This window comes from Oncorhynchus mykiss, chromosome 21, assembly GCF_013265735.2.
Source record: "Oncorhynchus mykiss isolate Arlee chromosome 21, USDA_OmykA_1.1, whole genome shotgun sequence".
Classification (NCBI taxonomy): domain Eukaryota; kingdom Metazoa; phylum Chordata; class Actinopteri; order Salmoniformes; family Salmonidae; genus Oncorhynchus; species Oncorhynchus mykiss.
In genome coordinates, this window is record NC_048585.1 from 10,651,139 (window position 1) to 10,669,420 (window position 18,282).

Sequence of the window (18,282 nt, forward strand, 5' to 3'; positions counted from 1 at the left end):
GTTGGTTTGATTAGCATTTCTGAACAGAATGATGCATGTTGGAGAAACCAGAGTCACTCAGAAGTAAACAAACTCCATGCTTTGCGTTTGATTCCTTTTTCCCCTCATACCTTCCACTTTGCTGCATCCTCAGTTATACCATGCATCTCGTTCTAGTACAGTACCCTGTCCCCCCCCTGCCCCAACCCATCACCCCCCAATGCCAACCAATCATTTATGGTACATATTATTCATAGTACTCATGTTGTTATTTCTAATTTTTTGTGTTGTTTGTATAGATATTAGGCAGTTAGCTGTGCAAGCTGTCAGGGCCTCCATCAATCCCATACGATTTATTTTAGAGGTGCCATGCTGGTGTTTTTAGGCTCTCTGTCTGGCACACTGGCAGTCACCTCAGCCAGCCATCACTCATCAGTGTCAGACACACTGAATCACAAGCCTGGTTACTGGAGCCGACTCGGCCATCTCCATAGTGTCAGTGAATTATAGCTCACCTTCCTAAAGCTATGGAGCTGTCACCACAAACCAAACACCCGATGGCATATGTTAGACTGAGATTTCCAAGCTGTTCAAGCTTATCAAGAATTATTTGCATTCAACGTGGATTACACATTAATTCCACCGTGTGTGTGTGTGTGTGTGTGTGTGTGTGTGTGTGTGTGTGTGTGTGTGTGTGTAGTCTTTGATAAGCTTGCATAAAAAGTTATTGGGCATGACAACCACAGCCACTTTAAATTCTGCAATCATTCTACCATTGTTTTTAGTTTTATTTGACCATCAAGTGCCATTACTTTACAGTGAATCAATCTGCTGAATGATAGTGGTAGAAGTGTTCAAATGATATTGCCATTGGTCCTAAATGACATATTTGACCTTGAAACGATGCCTAGCTGCTGCTATTTTTTACATCTGAATAAGCAACAACACAGCTGTATATCAATAAAACCCAACCTGAAAAAGGCTTGTGGACATATTTTGCAGTCCATTCTTACTTGTGTTTTTCATACTGAAAGATGGGATTGATTGGTGTGTCTATGCAGTCTGCTCCACTACTGTTGGGTTTTGTGTCATTTGAGATTATTTTATGTCTTCCTCTTTGTCAATTTATTTATTGTATGTTATCATCAAATGTTATTGGTTCCCTGTGTGATATAAATCACATCACTTCTTTTTAGTAAATCCCCTTTAACCGCTGTGCTATGTTGACCTGTTAAACATCTCATTGGATGTAAACAATGTTTTCACGAGTTCTATCAGCTATTATTCCTGGGCTGCAACAGAATTCAGTTCTGGAAGGTTCCATCAACAAAGCTGTGATTTACTTTGAGAATGAGTTCATAGCCCTTCATCTCTTGAAAGCCCTGTGCTGGGCCTTTTAATAGTATCCTCTGCTATCTTATAGCCAGAGGCACAATAACCAGTAGGCTTCACTAGACTATAACCAGTAACCAGTAGGCTTCACTAGACTATAACCTGTAACCAGTAGGCTTCACTAGACTATAACCTGTAACCAGTAGGCTTCACTAGACTGTAACCAGTAGGCTTCACTAGACTGTAACCAGTAGCCTTCACTAGACTGTAACCAGTAGCCTTCACTAGACTGTAACCAGTAGCCTTCACTAGACTGTAACCAGTAGCCTTCACTACCAGTAGCCTTCACTAGACTGTAACCAGTAGCCTTCACTGGACTGTAACCAGTAGGCTTCACTAGACTGTAACCAGTAGGCTTCACTAGACTGTAACCAGTAGCCTTCACTAGACTGTAACCAGTAGGCTTCACTAGACTGTAACCAGTAACCTTCACTAGACTGTAACCAGTAGCCTTCACTAGACTGTAACCAGTAGGCTTCACTAGACTGTAACCAGTAGGCTTCACTAGACTGTAACCAGTAGCCTTCACTAGACTGTAACCAGTAGCCTTCACTAGACTGTAACCAGTAGGCTTCACTAGACTATATAAACAGAAGAATTGACTAGGCACAGATCAAATCTAAATGCAACATTGTAGAGCTACTGTGGGATGAATAAGGAATAGCTTCCTCAACCCCTAAACCAACTGTTCCCTGACCACTCTTGGCGGAACATTGATTTCGATTTTAGGCCATTGTGTAGAATCAGCAAGGTGAATGTGTCTGTGAATCATTGTACAGACAGAGCAGACTGCGCCTCTGGTACACTGGCATTGCCAAGTCCCCTGTCAGGCAGCTGGCTACCTAGCTATATTTAGTTTCCTGCAGCAGAGCAGTACATAGTCTGTGGCAGTGATTTTCCTTTCAGCCACACTATGATTTAGAACACTGTCTGCGTCTGAAATGGCACCCTATCCCCTATATAGTGCACTACGTCTGACCAGGAGCCTAGATCTATATAGGAAATAGGGTGCAATTTTGGACACGGACCCTGAGATTGGTTTGAGGGTAGAATATCTTCTTAAATGCCCTAGATAGTAGTGCAATACCACTACATTGAATGGTTCTTATTCAGATAGTGTTTTCATTTTGAACAAAGCCGCAAGAATTAGATTAGAGCTGCTTTAGTGTTTTATTTGAGTCATCCTAGCTTGTTAATAAACACTTTAGATGACCTAGAAATGGCTCTAGTACTCACATCTCTAATTTGAGATTATAGATTACTTTTCATTTTAATCAGTATTATTTACCTCTTATCTAACCTCTTTCTGTTCCCAATATGCTCTTGCCGGATTTTCTTTCTAACCTTCATACTCCCGTCTTCTAATGCCACGTGTCTTGTCTTTATTCCATAGTGTTTATCGTGTCCCGTGTTATCAGATCTTTCACCTCTGTTCACCCGTGTTTAGTTCACCTGTGTTTAGTTCACCTGTGTTTAGTTCACCTGTGTTTAGTTCACCTGTGTTTAGTTCACCCGTGTTTAGTTCACCTGTGTTTAGTTCACCTTGTGTTTAGTTCACCTGTGTTTAGTTCACCTTGTGTTTAGTTCACCTGTGTTTAGTTCACCTGTGTTTAGTTCACCTGTGTTTAGTTCACCTTGTGTTTAGTTCACCTGTGTTTAGTTCACCTGTGTTTAGTTCACCTGTGTTTAGTTCACCTGTGTTTAGTTCACCTGTGTTTAGTTCACCTGTGTTTAGTTCACCCGTGTTTAGTTCACCCGTGTTTAGTTCACACGTGTTTAGTTCACCTGTGTTTAGTTCACCTGTGTTTAGTTCACCTGTGTTTAGTTCACCTGTGTTTAGCTCTCCTGTGTTTAGTTCACCTGTGTTTAGTTCACCTGTGTTTAGTTCACCTGTGTTTAGCTCACCTGTGTTTAGTTCACCTGTGTTTAGTTCACCTGTGTTTAGCTCACCTGTGTTTAGTTCACCTGTGTTTAGTTCACCTGTGTTTAGCTCACCTGTGTTTAGTTCACCTGTGTTTATTTCACCTGTGTTCCATCCATTCTGTGGTTAATTGTCCTTCCCTCCTTCCTTCCGCCTGCAGCCTCTCTCACCACCTCCCCGCCACCGTGGCCGTAGCATGTCCGTTTGCGTCCCCTACTTTTCCTCCACCCCTCCTGCTCTGTCCTGCCTTCCCAACCGGCCCTCCACCCCTCCTCCGGTGCTCTCCGCCCCCCACTCCCCCTGCCGGGGGTCGGAAGACGGTGACACGTTTGCGGGCCGGCTCTCCAAGGCCCTGGAGAGTGTCCTGCCCCTGCATTCCACCCCGCCTCGCCCACGGCAACAACGCCGAGCCAGCCTCCCGGCGGTGTTTGTCAGCCCTGTATGTTAGAGCATCTCTGGCCACAGAGTGGTGTGAACCAGGGTGTAGTCTGGTGGAGCTGGGACCGGAGCTCAGTAGGGCTGTCTATGGGTATCTGAAACAAGGAGAGACAAGGGACAAAACAGTAGAGACATATAGAGAGACATAACAAATAGAGAACAGAAGATCAGATTATTGTGTATTCATCTTTAATCCACTTTCAGATACCTGTGAGTGAACCCTGCTGTTCTTCGCTTCGGGCCTCTCGCCAGGCGCCCTGTGCTCACATTAAATACAGACTGCCTGGCACTTCCCTTGCTCTCCTAGTGAGACTGGTCAGACTGCTGCTACAGTACACTTCTCTACCCTTCTAGTGAGACTGGTCAGACTGCTAGTTAAACTACACTTCCCTCCGAGTGAGACTGGTCAGACTGCTAGCTAAACTACACTTCCCTCCGAGTGAGACTGGTCAGACTGCTAGCTAAACTACACTTCCCTCCTAGTGAGACTGGTCAGACTGCTGTACATTCAGTCAGATCTATGTACAGTAGTTGGTGTGGTCGCCTGTTTTACCCGGTAATCCACTTAAGTCTTCATTAAGCAGCAGGTACAATTTCAATTAGCATGAACATCATTCACTGTCAGCTTCAAAGGTTTAAACCCCCCCAAAATACACATCATGTAATATAATGTAATGACTTACATGATCGTCATGCTAGAAAGTTTTGTAAATAAGGTGCAGTTTATAGTTAACCATTTAATGTCACAGTAGCAGCAGTCTGTTGATCTTAAAGGAAGCCGTCTTTGCCACATCTGCATTTAATTCCATACCTAGAAGCTATTACTGTCTGTCTGTACCTTCATCTTTTGGTTCTTCATGGGTTTCTTTGCTAGGTTCTTGACTGACTTTATCCGTTGCAGGGATTAATGCATTAGCAGAAATATATAACACTGCTACCTCTCTTGTTCTCTTTTGATATACCTCTTCACCCTCTTCTCTCTTTCTATCTCTCTGAATACTACAGTATTTAATGGTGCTTCTCTCCCCCATGAAGATGATGCATCTATCTATAATCTTATGTCACTTCAGCCGCAGTCTGTGACTCACCAGTACGGCAGTGGAGGAGGAGTCTGGGCCTCAGCAGGCCTTCCGGACCCCACCCCGCCTCTCTTTCTCCCCTCCATTCTGGAGCGCCCCATCTCCTTCTCACCGCCACCTGCCTGCCCTCCCTCCAAGGCCTACAACGCCCAACGCCGCAAGAGCACGTCCATCTTGGAGGCCCATACGCGCCACTTCCAGCCTGCCTACCCCCGCTACGCCAGCAGCCTGCACCCCTACCACCCGGGGATGGAGGGGCTGGGCGTGGGTGGAGGAGGAGGAGTGGATGGGCACCTGGGAGTGGATCCCTCGTCCCTCTTCATGGTGCCTGGCTACGGTGCTCCGAGGCTGGGGTCGGTTGGAGAGCCCATGCACCAGCACCTCCAAGGTCAGTCCCTCCAGGACCCTCTGTACGGTTACAAGGACGTGAGGGCGGAGCAGCAGGAGGAGGTGGTGGAGGCTGTGCGGAGGCTGAGTCTGAACCAGGCAGCGTTGCTGGATCACTTCGAGGCCATGGCCTATGGGGGCTACCCCATGACTGCTCACCAGATCAACCAGATCAGCTTCCACCAGCAGATGCAGGCTGCGGCAGCCGCCAGCCTGGCCGTGTACGACCCTCCACAGCCGGCCTACGCCCAGACCTACCACCCCCACATGCAGAGTCACATGCGCCTCACCCACAGCCCCATCCCTCAGCTGCCACCCATGAGCACCTTGGGCCCGCAGGCCTCGGGTACTACCGATGGGTACCAGCTGCAGCACTCCGCCTCCTTCCCCCAGTCCGCTCCCCCAGTCATGGAGCCCCCGCAAGGCAGCGTGTTCGAGTTCCACGTCCAAAACATGGCTACTGCAGCGGCCGCCGCTGGGGCCGACTCTGGCGTGCTGGCCTCTAGACTGTACCGGGCTCGCCGCGGCTCCATGGACCTCAACCTGGAGGAACAGGGGGGACCAGGAGGACAGTCAGGGGGGTCTGGGACCTACAGCCGCCTGCAGCCAGTCACTGAGGAACTGTACAGCTACATCAGCCCTGAGATGCCTCTCCCTCCCGGGAGCCTGCTACTGCACCAGGGCCAGAAGGACTGCAGCCCGGAACCTTCCAGTGACTCCATGGCCTCCTCTGACTGTGGAGAGTTCCACTCTCCTCCTCCCCAGTCTGGGGCCTCCTCGGCCGCCCAGTCCATCCCACACACCTTCTACGGGGCGGAGGCCGGGGGGAGGGACGCCACTGCAGAGGGCCAGGGAGTGGGCCACCCCCCCAGCCAGCAGACCTTTCTGTTTGTGCCTCCCTCCGAGTCCCCAGGGCGTCAGTCCTCTCACGTCAACATACTACACACCACCTGGGCCCGACAGACGAACGTCCAACCCGACCTCTCGTATCACGAGTTTCCTCTGGCCATGCAGGGAAACCCTGGGCTGGTACTTAGACCATCACTTTCTTATTCGATAGCAACCCTCAGCCGTCTACCCTCCACACCAACCCTGTCTTTATCACTTACCTGATTCATTTTGTTTCGTGGTTGTGGTTTTAACCCTTTCCAGCCATGACTGCCTGCACTCAAAGGTCCCTTTTAGGAGGTGCTGGTCTTCAGGAAACAACTAGAAACCTGCTGTTTAAATCCCCTAGTTCTGTTGACGGTATGTTCTCTTATCACCTACGGAATTATTTGCATCGGTCTCTTAGAGTAAGTAAGATTTTGTATGTATGTTCATATATGTAATTATATGGAAAAATGTGTGTTTGTATTGGTATACAGTGAGGTAGAACTGCATATTGTACATACGAATCCAAAGTCGAATTGGGGCTTATTTATTATTCAAAAACACCAAATTGTCAAGGCACTACTGTATGGGAATGGCATTGTTGTGAGTAATAATCACAGACTTGTTGCCACATGGCTTTGAGGATTTGTATGATCCAACACACAAACATACAACAAACGGGGGGTTTAGACCGGTTTAACTGTTCACCTGAAGCTTACATTATTTACATCATAAAAATGTTTCTTTAAATTTAATTTACATTTTATTTGAACAGTTTGTACAGTAGCTCTGTCTAGTTGGCTGGAAATGGTTAAAACGGTATTTCTATCATTTATTATCTGTTGCCAAGGACACCAATCCCAGTAACAGTTCTATTGGAGGTGTTGCAGCACGTCACGTGCCATATAATCAGCCAGCGACCAATAGGAAGACTTTACACTCAGCTGATATCCAAGATAAATACTTTACACTCAGGGGTCAGAATTCATCCATTAACCCTTAGAATGCTGACATGATCAGTCATCCCGCAGCCTCATCTTTTGTTCTGAGCAGCGCCGCTCTTCTTTCTCGCTTCTTTTTATGGTTTTATTTTGCAATTTTATTATTATTTGTTGTTTTATTTTCATCTGTTCTTCTTCCTACGAAATGCTTTCCGCTCCTAAAGCCTCTCGTTTTCAGTGGTAATGTCCTGAGAACAGGGGATGATGGCAAGGTAGGTGGTCAGCCTGGTGCAACTATACTTGTGTGAGCTCACTCTCTAGTGAGTGGTTGAGCTGAGCTTGGGAACAAGTATACTTGTCTGCAGCCTTCTAAGGGTACTTCTTAGGGTTGGTTCAGAAGCTAAATGTAATCATTACATGGAATGTAAAGGGTTTCAATCAACCAGCAACAACAACAAAAAACAGGTTTTATTTGAGTTTTTTTCTAAATATATTTAAAGGACACAACCTGCTTCTTCTATGTGCTCTGTTGAGCAATAACATTCACAATGTAATGAATCATCTAGGAGCCCTACCACGTGCATGAAGCCTACTCACTCCCCCCAACTGACCCAGCAGTGGATTTTGTTACCTGTTATAGTGGATGTACATGCATACACAAGGAGTCTTGGAGATTCTCTGGACAGTCAGAGAGGGGATACTTTGTGTATGTACAGTACAGTGAGCCAAAGCTCAGGCTAGAATACAGTAGTACTGTACAGTACAGTGAGCCAAAGCTCAGGCTAGAATGTAGTACTGTTCAGTACAGTGAGCCAAAGCTCAGGCTAGAATGTAGTACTGTTCAGTACAGTGAGCCAAAGCTCAGGCTAGAATACAGTACTGTGCAGTACAGTGAACCAAAGCTCAGGCTAGAATGTTGTACTGTGCAGTATGTCCAAAAGTCACAAATAGATCATAATTCACGTTTTGTTTTCTCTCTTGTGTCCATATTTCTATCTCTCTCCATATTGTCTCTCCATCTCTTCATCTATCTCTCTATCCTATTGAAGCAGGTGCAGCAGATCCCAACCTCCCAGCCCAACACTGGACACCCACCTGCCCCCAACTCCCAGCCAGTCCCCATCGCCCACCAACAAGTAAGGCCCCCTTTCTCCACAGGCCTCTATGAGGACGTCCTAATTCCTTACCAAAGGGGAACATTGAGACATTGCCAGTGTGGATAAGGGCCAACTTGTACACATCCTCCACGCCAATCCTCCCTCTCCTGTTGTGTTCAGAGTACAGGTGCAACGTCATGGCAGCCAGACGGTGTTTTTGTTTTGATTGGTCTGGCTGTTTTTAATCTTGAGTACAGTATTCTCTCCTGTGTGGTGTGAAAGCTGTGGTGTGGCCCCTGTGGTGCCTCTCTCTCTCTCTCTCTCTCTCTCGCTCTCTCTCTCTCTCTCTCCCTCTCTCTCTCTCTCTCTCTCTCTCTCTTTCTCTCTTTCTCTCTTTCTCTCTTTCTCTCTTTCTCTCTCTCTCTCTCTCTCTCTCTCACTGTGTTGTCTGTCTCTTTTAGCATGGAGGTTACTACGTCACAACGCTCCCTCCGCAGGTAGACAAAACAACACATTCAACGTTAATATGAGCACCTCTCACACTGTCTGCTCTGTCTCCTGGCTTTTCCCTTTTCTCCAATCCAACATTTAATTTCCTGCTGTCTCACGAACAGACAGAATTGTAAATGAAATGGCTGTGATGTATATTTGCCTACAGTGTAGCAGAGGTGAAAGTAGATGTAATGTATTCCTGGTACAGAGGCCTCCTCTGTGTGTGTGTGGGCACGCGCTTGTTTTTTTATGGGCCTAATCATAGGACATATAGCATCTCTATGGGCCTAATCATAGGACATATAGCATCTCTATAGGCCTAATCATAGAAGGACATATAGCATCTCTATGGGCCTAATCATAGAAGGACATATAGCATCTCTATGGGCCTAATCATAGAAGGACATATAGCATCTCTATGGGCCTAATCATAGGACATATAGCATCTCTATGGGCCTAATCATAGGACATATAGCATCTCTATGGGCCTAATCATAGGACATATAGCATCTCTATGGGCCTAATCATAGGACATATAGCATCTCTATGGGCCTAATCATAGGACATATAGCATCTCTATGGGCCTAATCATAGGACATATAGCATCTCTATGGGCCTAATCATAGGACATATAGCATCTCTATGGGCCTAATCATAGGACATATAGCATCTCTATGGGCCTAATCATAGGACATATAGCATCTCGATGGGCCTAATCATAGGACATATAGCATCTCTATGGGCCTAATCTTAGGACATATAGCATCTCTATGGGCCTAATCATAGAAGGACATATAGCATCTCTATGGGCCTAATCATAGAAGGACATATAGCATCTCTATGGGCCTAATCATAGAAGGACATATAGCATCTCTATGGGCCTAATCATAGGACATATAGCATCTCTATGGGCCTAATCTTAGGACATATAGCATCTCTATGGGCCTAATCATAGGACATATAGCATCTCTATGGGCCTAATCTTAGGACATATAGCATCTCTATGGGCCTAATCATAGGACATATAGCATCTCTATGGGCCTAATCATAGAAGGACATATAACATCTCGATGGGACTAATCATAGATGGACATGTAGCATCTCTATGGGCCTAATCATAGAAGGACATATAGCATCTCTATGGGCCTAATCATAGGACATATAGCATCTCTATGGGACTAATCATAGGACATATAGCATCTCTATGGGACTAATCATAGGACATATAGCATCTCTATGGGACTAATCATAGGACATATAGCATCTCTATGGGCCTAATCATAGAAGGACATATAGCATCTCTATGGGCCTAATCATAGAAGGACATATAGCATCTCTATAGGCCTAATCATAGAAGGACATATAGCATCTCGATGGGCCTAATCATAGAAGGACATATAGCATCTCGATGGGACTAATCATAGATGGACATGTAGCATCTCTATGGGCCTAATCATAGAAGGACATATAGCATCTCTATAGGCCTAATCATAGGACATATAGCATCTCTATGGGCCTAATCATAGGACATATAGCATCTCTATGGGCCTAATCATAGGACATATAGCATCTCTATGGGCCTAATCATAGAAGGACATATAGCATCTCTATGGGCCTAATCATAGAAGGACATATAGCATCTCTATGGGCCTAATCATAGGACATATAGCATCTCTATGGGCCTAATCATAGAAGGACATATAGCATCTCTATGGGCCTAATCATAGAAGGACATATAGCATCTCTATGGGCCTAATCATAGAAGGACATATAGCATCTCTATGGGCCTAATCATAGGACATATAGCATCTCTATGGGACTAATCATAGGACATATAGCATCTCTATGGGCCTAATAATAGGACATATAGCATCTCTATGGGCCTAATCATAGAAGGACATATAGCATCTCTATGGGCCTAATAATAGGACATATAGCATCTCTATGGGCCTAATCATAGGACATATAGCATCTCTATGGGCCTAATCATAGAAGGACATATAGCATCTCTATAGGCCTAATCATAGAAGGACATATAGCATCTCTATGGGCCTAATCATAGGACATATAGCATCTCTATGGGCCTATTCATAGGACATATAGCATCTCTATGGGCCTAATCATAGAAGGACATATAGCATCTCTATAGGCCTAATCATAGAAGGACATATAGCATCTCTATGGGCCTAATCATAGGACATATAGCATCTCTATGGGCCTAATCATAGAAGGACATATAGCATCTCTATAGGCCTAATCATAGAAGGACATATAGCATCTCGATGGGCCTAATCACAGAAGGACATATAGCATCTCTATGGGCCTAACCGTATTGATTTGTCGTTTAACTTTTAAAATGTATTAGCCTGCTTTTTTAATGTGGCATTAACACAGCCAGTCATGATGTTTTCATCTGATTGTCAAACAGTTACTTGAAAATACTAATTTAGGCTATGTTACTCAGGGGGGGGAAAAATAGTTAGACCTTATTTACATAATTTCATCTTGTAATTTCCTGACATTTGGTAGGCCATTTGCCAGGAATACCTGACATGATGACTCCTTGCTGTCCCCAGTCCACCTGACTGTGCTGCTGCTCCAGTTTCAACTATTCTGCCTTATTATTATTCGACCATGCTGGTCATTTATGAACATTTGAACATCTTGACCATGTTTTGTTATAATCTCCACCCGGCACAGCCAGAAGAGGACTGGCCACCCCACATAGCCTGGTTCCTCTCTAGGTTTCTTCCTAGGTTTTGGCCTTTCTAGGGAGTTTTTCCTAGCCACCGTGCTTCTTCACCTGCATTGCTTGCTGTTTGGGGTTTTAGGCTGGGTTTCTGTACAGCACTTTGAGATATCAGCTGATGTACGAAGGGCTATATAAAATAAATTTGATTTGATTGATTTGATTGATTTGTTAGTCAACTTGTGTCTGTAATTAGATACATGCAGCTTCTCCTCGATCATTACTTGATGCTCATCCAGAATATTAAATAAAGCCACGCTCACCAAATATTGTGTTTCAGGAAGAGGACGGATGCTCAGGGAACTGTTGTTCAACAGCATTTACTCCTCTTCCTGAAACCAAAATAACATTTGGTCTGAAATTTTACTCAGAGGAACACTTAGTTCTACATTCAGTGTCCATACTTTAGTTGCTATTCTAACTCTCAGGCTACTCCATTCTGAGATAATTCCAGCATCCACACCGTTTGATAAAAGCAGAGAGACTTACCGGACACCGAACAGTGTTATGAATGACAACAAAAGTCTTGTAACCTGAATTTGATGCTTACTCTGCTGTCCACCCGCGTCATGGTCTCGGCCAATCATCTCTACCTTATTAAAATGTCAGTGTTCTCCTCGAACCACTCCGCAATTTTGGAGTCTATTGGCTAATTTTTTATGTGACTGACATGATGGATAGATTCCAAGAAAACTGTAGGCTTATTACACAATGTTTTTTTTAACTATTGCGATAGACTCACGTTTTAACGGGTACGCCGTACCCCCGCTTTCTATTGCCGGTACTCTGTACTGGACCGCTCCGGCTTCACCCTTGCCTATAGAATATGATAAGATGAGCTGTAGGTTAAGCCTGTGCAGTATGTGTGTCATTGCTTTTCATCAAGTCACAAGGTAAGTTGGCCGACCGCCAGAGAAATGTTTTTGCAATCGATGGGAATGTTTGCCCCCCCAAGGCAAATTGTATCATCAAATTAGGATTACTACATTTGATTGATAGGGTCAACTGTTTAACTACAGTGAGATGATGGGGGTGTTTTTTGCTTTGAAACTCTACTGATATGTGCCAAGTACGCATGTGGTCTTAAAGAGACAGTTCACTCAAAGTTTGCAGATATTTTTTTGTTGTCAATGATTGTGCTTATCTTTTCCATCCGTGGGATTGGGGCTGGTGTCGGGCATAGACTCATCTCAACAGACTTTTGAGGTCAAAAACATCCGACATACTCAGTCAACTGTCCCTTTTTAACTTTGCTGTGTAGGTCTAGTCATGAGTTGACCTCTCCCTCTCTCCTCCAGACCCCCCTGCAGGCCTCTCTCCCCCCCACCTCCCAGCCCATGGTCTCTCAGCCCCAGCAGCAGCAGGCAGGCAGCACCGTGGTACAGAGCCCCTCTCAGAACCAGCTACCCCCTGGACCACAGCCCACACAGGTAAGGGACCAACACATACATACACACAGAGTGCACATGCAAACACTGGCACTTAACCACACTCTGTGCACACACACACACACACACACACACACACACACACACACACACACCTTAATCAAGTTAGAGTGAGGGTCCCCAAAACCAAACAGGTAACAGACTCATGCATTTACATTCCGTGTCAGATACTGTATGCATTCATACAGACACATTTTACACAAGCCCACATATAAACTCAGCAAAAAAAGAAACGTCCCCTTTTCAGGACCCTGTCTTTCAAAGATAATTTGTAAAAATCCAAATAACTTCACAGATCTTCATTGTAATGGGTTTAAAGGGCACTGTTTCCCATGCTTGTTCAATGAACCTACAGACGATAGGCAGTTAATGAACCTACAGACGGTAGGCAGTTAATGGACCTACAGACGGTAGGCAGTTAATGGACCTACAGACGGTAGGCAGTTAATGAACCTACAGACGGTAGGCAGTTAATGGACCTACAGACGGTAGGCAGTTAATGGACCTACAGACGGTAGGCAGTTAATGAACCTACAGACGGTAGGCAGTTAATGAACCTACAGACGGTAAAAGCCTACAGACGGTAAAAGCCTACAGACGGTAGGCAGTTAAGGTCACAGTTATGAAAACTTAGAACACTAAAGATGCCTTTCTACTGACTCTGAAAAACACCAAAAGAAAGATGCCCAGGGTCCCTGCTCATCTGCATGAATGTACCTTAGGCATGCTGCAAGGAGGCATGAGGACTGCAGATGTGGCCATGTCCGTACTTTGAGACGCCTAAGACCGCGCTACAGGGAGACATGACGGACAGCTGATCATCCTCGCAGTGGCAGACCACGTGTAACAACACCTGCACAGGATCTGTACATCCGAACATCACACCTGCGGGACAGGTACAGGATGGCAACAACAACTGCCCGAGTTACACCAGGAACGCACAATCCCTCCATCAGTGCTCAGACTGTCCGCATTAGGCTGAGAGAGGCTGGACTGAGGGCTTGTAGGCCTATTGTAAGGCAACAACGTCGCCTATGGGCACAAACCCACTGTCGCTGGACCAGACAGGACTGGCAAAAGTGCTCTTCACTGACGAGTCGCGGTTTTGTCTCACCAGGGGTGATGGTCGGATTTGTGTTTATCGACGAAGGAATGAGCGTTACACCAAGGCCTGTTCTCTGGAGCGGGATCGATTTGGAGGTGGAGGGTCCCCCTCCCTCATGAGGGTCCTTCCTGCAGGCTCATCCTGACATGACCCTCCAGCATGACAATGCCACCAGCCATACTGCTCGCTCTGTGCGTGATTTCCTGCAAGACAGGAATGTAAGTGTTCTGCCATGGCCAGCGAAGAGCCCGGATCTCAATCCCATTGAGCACCTCTGGGACCTGTTGGATCGGAGGGTGAGGGCTAGGGCCATTCCCCCCAGAAATGTCCAGGAACTTGCAGGTGCCTTGGTGGAAGAGTGGGGTTACATCTCACAGCAAGAACTGGCAAATCTGGTGCAGTCCATGAGGAGATGCACTGCAGTACTTAATGCAGCTGGTGGCCACACCAGATACTGACTATTACTTTTCATTTTGACCCCACTTTGTTCAGGGACACATTATTACATTTATGTTAGTCACATGTCTGTGCAACTTGTTCAGTCTGTCTCAGTTGTTGAATCTTATGTTCATACAAATATTTACACATGTTAAGTTTGGTGAAAATAAACGCAGTTGACAGTGAGAGGACTTTTCTTTTGTTGCTGAGTTTGGCACAGCCCCCTGAGCCAGTGTGTTTACATAAACCCATGGATGGGTCCATTGAAGGCCTGTCAGAGTTGGTCTGAACCAAGTCAGTAACACAAAACCAAACCTCCATCAATTATTCAGCAATCGATGGAAAACCTTCAGGGCCATTGGTTACGTGATTAGGCGTTTACTTTTCTCAGTCATAGGCATATGAATAGAAGTATTAGTTATAGTGAAGTTTTACTGCATTGTGGGTACAAACATGAACTTCCATCGCCTTCAAAGTCCAACAGCTTTGCCAAAATAAACCAAACACTCACAAAAGCCAATGTGAAAATAAACCAAACCCTTATGAAACCGATTCAGTACTACTGAGTCGTTGACTAACTCATGTCCATCGTGGTAAGTATTACACAACCATCTCTTTTAAATAATACTGATATTCTCTTTCTATAGAGTTTAATCTGTTCTGTTTCTTGTTAACACGTTTTAACATTCACATTTCTTACTTCAGTTTTCCATCCTTTCTTTCTGTTTTTATTCCATTGACTTTCTCACTCTTTCATCCACTCACTCACTACACCTCTATGACATGCTGCTTGGTCTGCCTGCCCTGGCCTGGTCTGGTCTGTCTGGCCTGGTCTGTCTGGTCTGGTCTGGTCTGGTCTGGTCTGGTCTGGTCTGGTCTGGTCTGTCTGGTCTGGTCTGTCTGGCCTGGTCTGCCTGCCCTGGCCTGGTCTGCCTGCCATGGTCTGGTCTGCCTGCCTGCCTGCCCTGGTCTGGTCTGCCTCTCCTGGCCTGGTCTGCCTGGTCTGCCGGCCTGGTCTGCCTGGTCTGCCTGCCTGCCCTGGTCTGGTCTGGTCTGCCTGGTCTGTCTGTCTGTATGCATGGTTGGTGGTCTTCAGCTGTGTGCTAGTGAGCTGGGCGCTTCTGTTATGTCCCCTTCGCCCAGCTTAGAACACCTCTACTATCTCTACCAGGCACACCAGCTAGCTCTGGTCCAGGTACCACTCACTGTGCTGTTATTATAGCTAGCTCTGGTCCAGGTACCACTCACTGTGCTGTTATTATAGCTAGCTCTGGTCCAGGTACCACTCACTGTGCTGTTATTATAGCTAGCTCTGGTCCAGGTACCACTCACTGTGCTGTTATTATAGCTAGCTCTGGTCCAGGTACCACTCACTGTGCTGTTATTATAGCTAGCTCTGGTCCAGGTACCACTCACTGTGCTGTTAATATAGCTAGCTCTGGTCCAGGTACCACTCACTGTGCTGTTATTATAGTGCTGGTCCCCACTAGGGTGGTAGAACGTGTTTATGTGTGCGACTGTACGTGTGTCCATTTCCATTAGTATCCGCTGTCCTCACTCAGTATCGCTTGTGTTGTTGTTGTTTGAGCCCCAGTAGAAAAGTATCTGTCTTTCAGTGTCTTCTGTGTTTGTCGATAAATGTGAATTGAGGTCTAATGGACGATCATGGCTGTTCCATTAGAGTCCATGTTAGTGACCAACAGCATGATGTCACCGCAGGCGTGTTGTACCACTGAGTGGAGAGGGCCTCATGAGGAGTCCTGTCCACACCTTAGCACTGCTTTGTTCTCTCAGTGCAGTTGAACCAGTTGAACCTTCGGTTTGACATCCGGTTTCATGCCATTTGTGAAACACATCGTGTTTGGTCGCATGTTGTTGTGGTGCGTGGCTTTGTGTGTTGACTTTGTTTGTTTAGTGGTTGTATGCACAGTGTTAAATTCTGTCACACCCACCATACACACTCTTATCCCCTTGAGTTTTGTTCCTTCAGTCACCCTTTAGTCAACCACCAACATAATATCCATCCCATAGAAGTGGACTTACTATTTCTATCATCCATAATCCGCCCACTCCAACCTAGTTCCCATGACCCTTCGTTACCCTAGCCAGTCCTAACCTGACCTGACCCGCCCCTTGCTCTCCTCCTCCCGCCCCCAGCCTTGCAGTATGGCTCCACCTCCCTCCTCAGTGGGACTTGTCTCTGTGGCACAGATGGCCTTCAATCAGCCCTCGGTCCCGGTTACTGCAGCTGCAGCCCAAGGGGCGGCGTCACCCCCTGGGGAAGCCCTGGTGTCCCCACAGAGCCCTATAGCAGCTGCAGCCGTACCTCTGCCTCCTGGGGCTCATCCTCTACCTGGTTCTGTATCTGCACCCACTCTGGTGACTCATCCACCGCCGGTGCCACCGGCCTCCCCTATGCCGCCCCAAATGATGCCTACTCAGCCGCTGGTCGTTGTGGTGCCCGTCATCAGCGTAGCCAGCACTTCCCCAGAGCCGCCAGGAGATGCCCAGCCCCAGGTACCTGTGGTCAGCCAAACCCCCTTCGTCATGTCCCCCCCGCCTGGTCGTATGGATGATGGAGAGTAGTTCTTTGACCATAGCTGGTTTGCGTGTTTCCTTGACTGTATGTTTGTTATTTAAATGAGTCCTGAGTTGGTTGTGTGAAGTTGTGGATGTGTCTAGTCATATATTTTATGGTCACAAGTAGCTAGATGTGGATGAAACATTCTGGACATAGATGCTGTCAAACATTTGGTTACGGTGGGATTAGTTCACTAAGAACCTACTCATATTTCTTTATACTGCTACTCTCACATGCTTTTAAGTCTCATATTCTGCCTCTCTTTTTAACCTCAATCCCTTCTGAAGCCTTTCATCTCCAAAAGACCACACTACTTTGCACTCTCTTGACTGTAAAACAAGTTTCCCACAGTTCTCTGACCCTCTGTTCTCCTGTACTGTGTGTTCCAGCCCTCCCAGACGGCTCCTCAGCCTTTGTCATTGGACCAGTCACAGTTACATCCACCACAAGTGCCCTCGTCCATGGAGAGGTAAGATGCATGTTTAACTGATGGTAAAGATATACACGTTGAGATTTTATAAGAGATGGGAAAGATATCTCAAATTTTATAATCAGTCATGATTGTTTAATTTAGTTTTTTAATAGCTTAGAGGCTTGGTGCCTCGCTCTCATTCTTCAGATCATGAATTTTAACGGTGTTTGTGTGTCTGACTCAGCGGTCACTCTGACGTGGCGTCCGGCCTGAGCGATGGAAATGATGGAGGCAGACAGGAGGGGCGCTCCATCAAGCGACACCAGCGACGCTCTGTACGGAGTCGCTCTCGTACCGACAAGATTGGCAAAGCAAAGTTGAATGTACTAAATGTAAGAGTCAGCCCAGGGGAAATGACCGATATATACTAAATGTAAGAGTCAGCCCAGGGGAAATGACCGATATATACTAAATGTAAGAGTCAGCCCAGGGGAAATGACTGATATATACTAAATGTAAGAGTCGGCCCAGGGGAAATGACCGATATATACTAAATGTAAGAGTCAGCCCAGGGGAAATGACCGATATATACTAAATGTAAGAGTCAGCCCAGGGGAAATGACCGATATATACTAAATGTAAGAGTCAGCCCAGGGGAAATGACCGATATATACTAAATGTAAGAGTCAGCCCAGGGGAAATGACTGATATATACTAAATGTAAGAGTCAGCCCAGGGGAAATGACCGATATATACTACACAAAACATTATTTTTCATTCGTGTGTTTAGCACCTGTGATAAGCCTGTTGTTTTTGTTTATAAATTATAGGCCTACTTATGATCAACTTTGATTGACATAACCTTTTAATTGTCCAAGCCGTTGCATTGTGCTCGGTGCTCTTGTCTCCCACCAGCTGAGATTGTTTTTCATTCAGTTCAATAAGCTGTA

The 18,282-nt window shown here is 45.9% G+C and overlaps 1 protein-coding gene across 10 annotated transcripts in view; it reads left to right on the forward strand.

The window, feature by feature from the left end:
- LOC110490805 (serine/threonine-protein kinase WNK1) overlaps nucleotides 1-18,282 on the forward strand; it is a 175,669-nt gene that overhangs the window by 128,193 nt on the left and 29,194 nt on the right. For 8 of the 10 annotated variants that reach the window (XM_036956822.1, XM_036956825.1, XM_036956824.1 and 5 more), the window contains exons 9-14: nucleotides 4,801-6,225; nucleotides 8,060-8,146; nucleotides 12,647-12,778; nucleotides 16,497-16,856; nucleotides 17,310-17,389; nucleotides 17,577-17,724. In XM_036956822.1, the coding sequence (XP_036812717.1) occupies nucleotides 4,801-6,225; nucleotides 8,060-8,146; nucleotides 12,647-12,778; nucleotides 16,497-16,856; nucleotides 17,310-17,389; nucleotides 17,577-17,724 (2,232 nt within the window). The remainder of the gene's footprint in view (nucleotides 1-4,800; nucleotides 6,226-8,059; nucleotides 8,147-12,646; nucleotides 12,779-16,496; nucleotides 16,857-17,309; nucleotides 17,390-17,576; nucleotides 17,725-18,282) is intronic. The other 2 variants (XM_036956830.1, XM_036956831.1) reach the window with 2 other exon arrangements.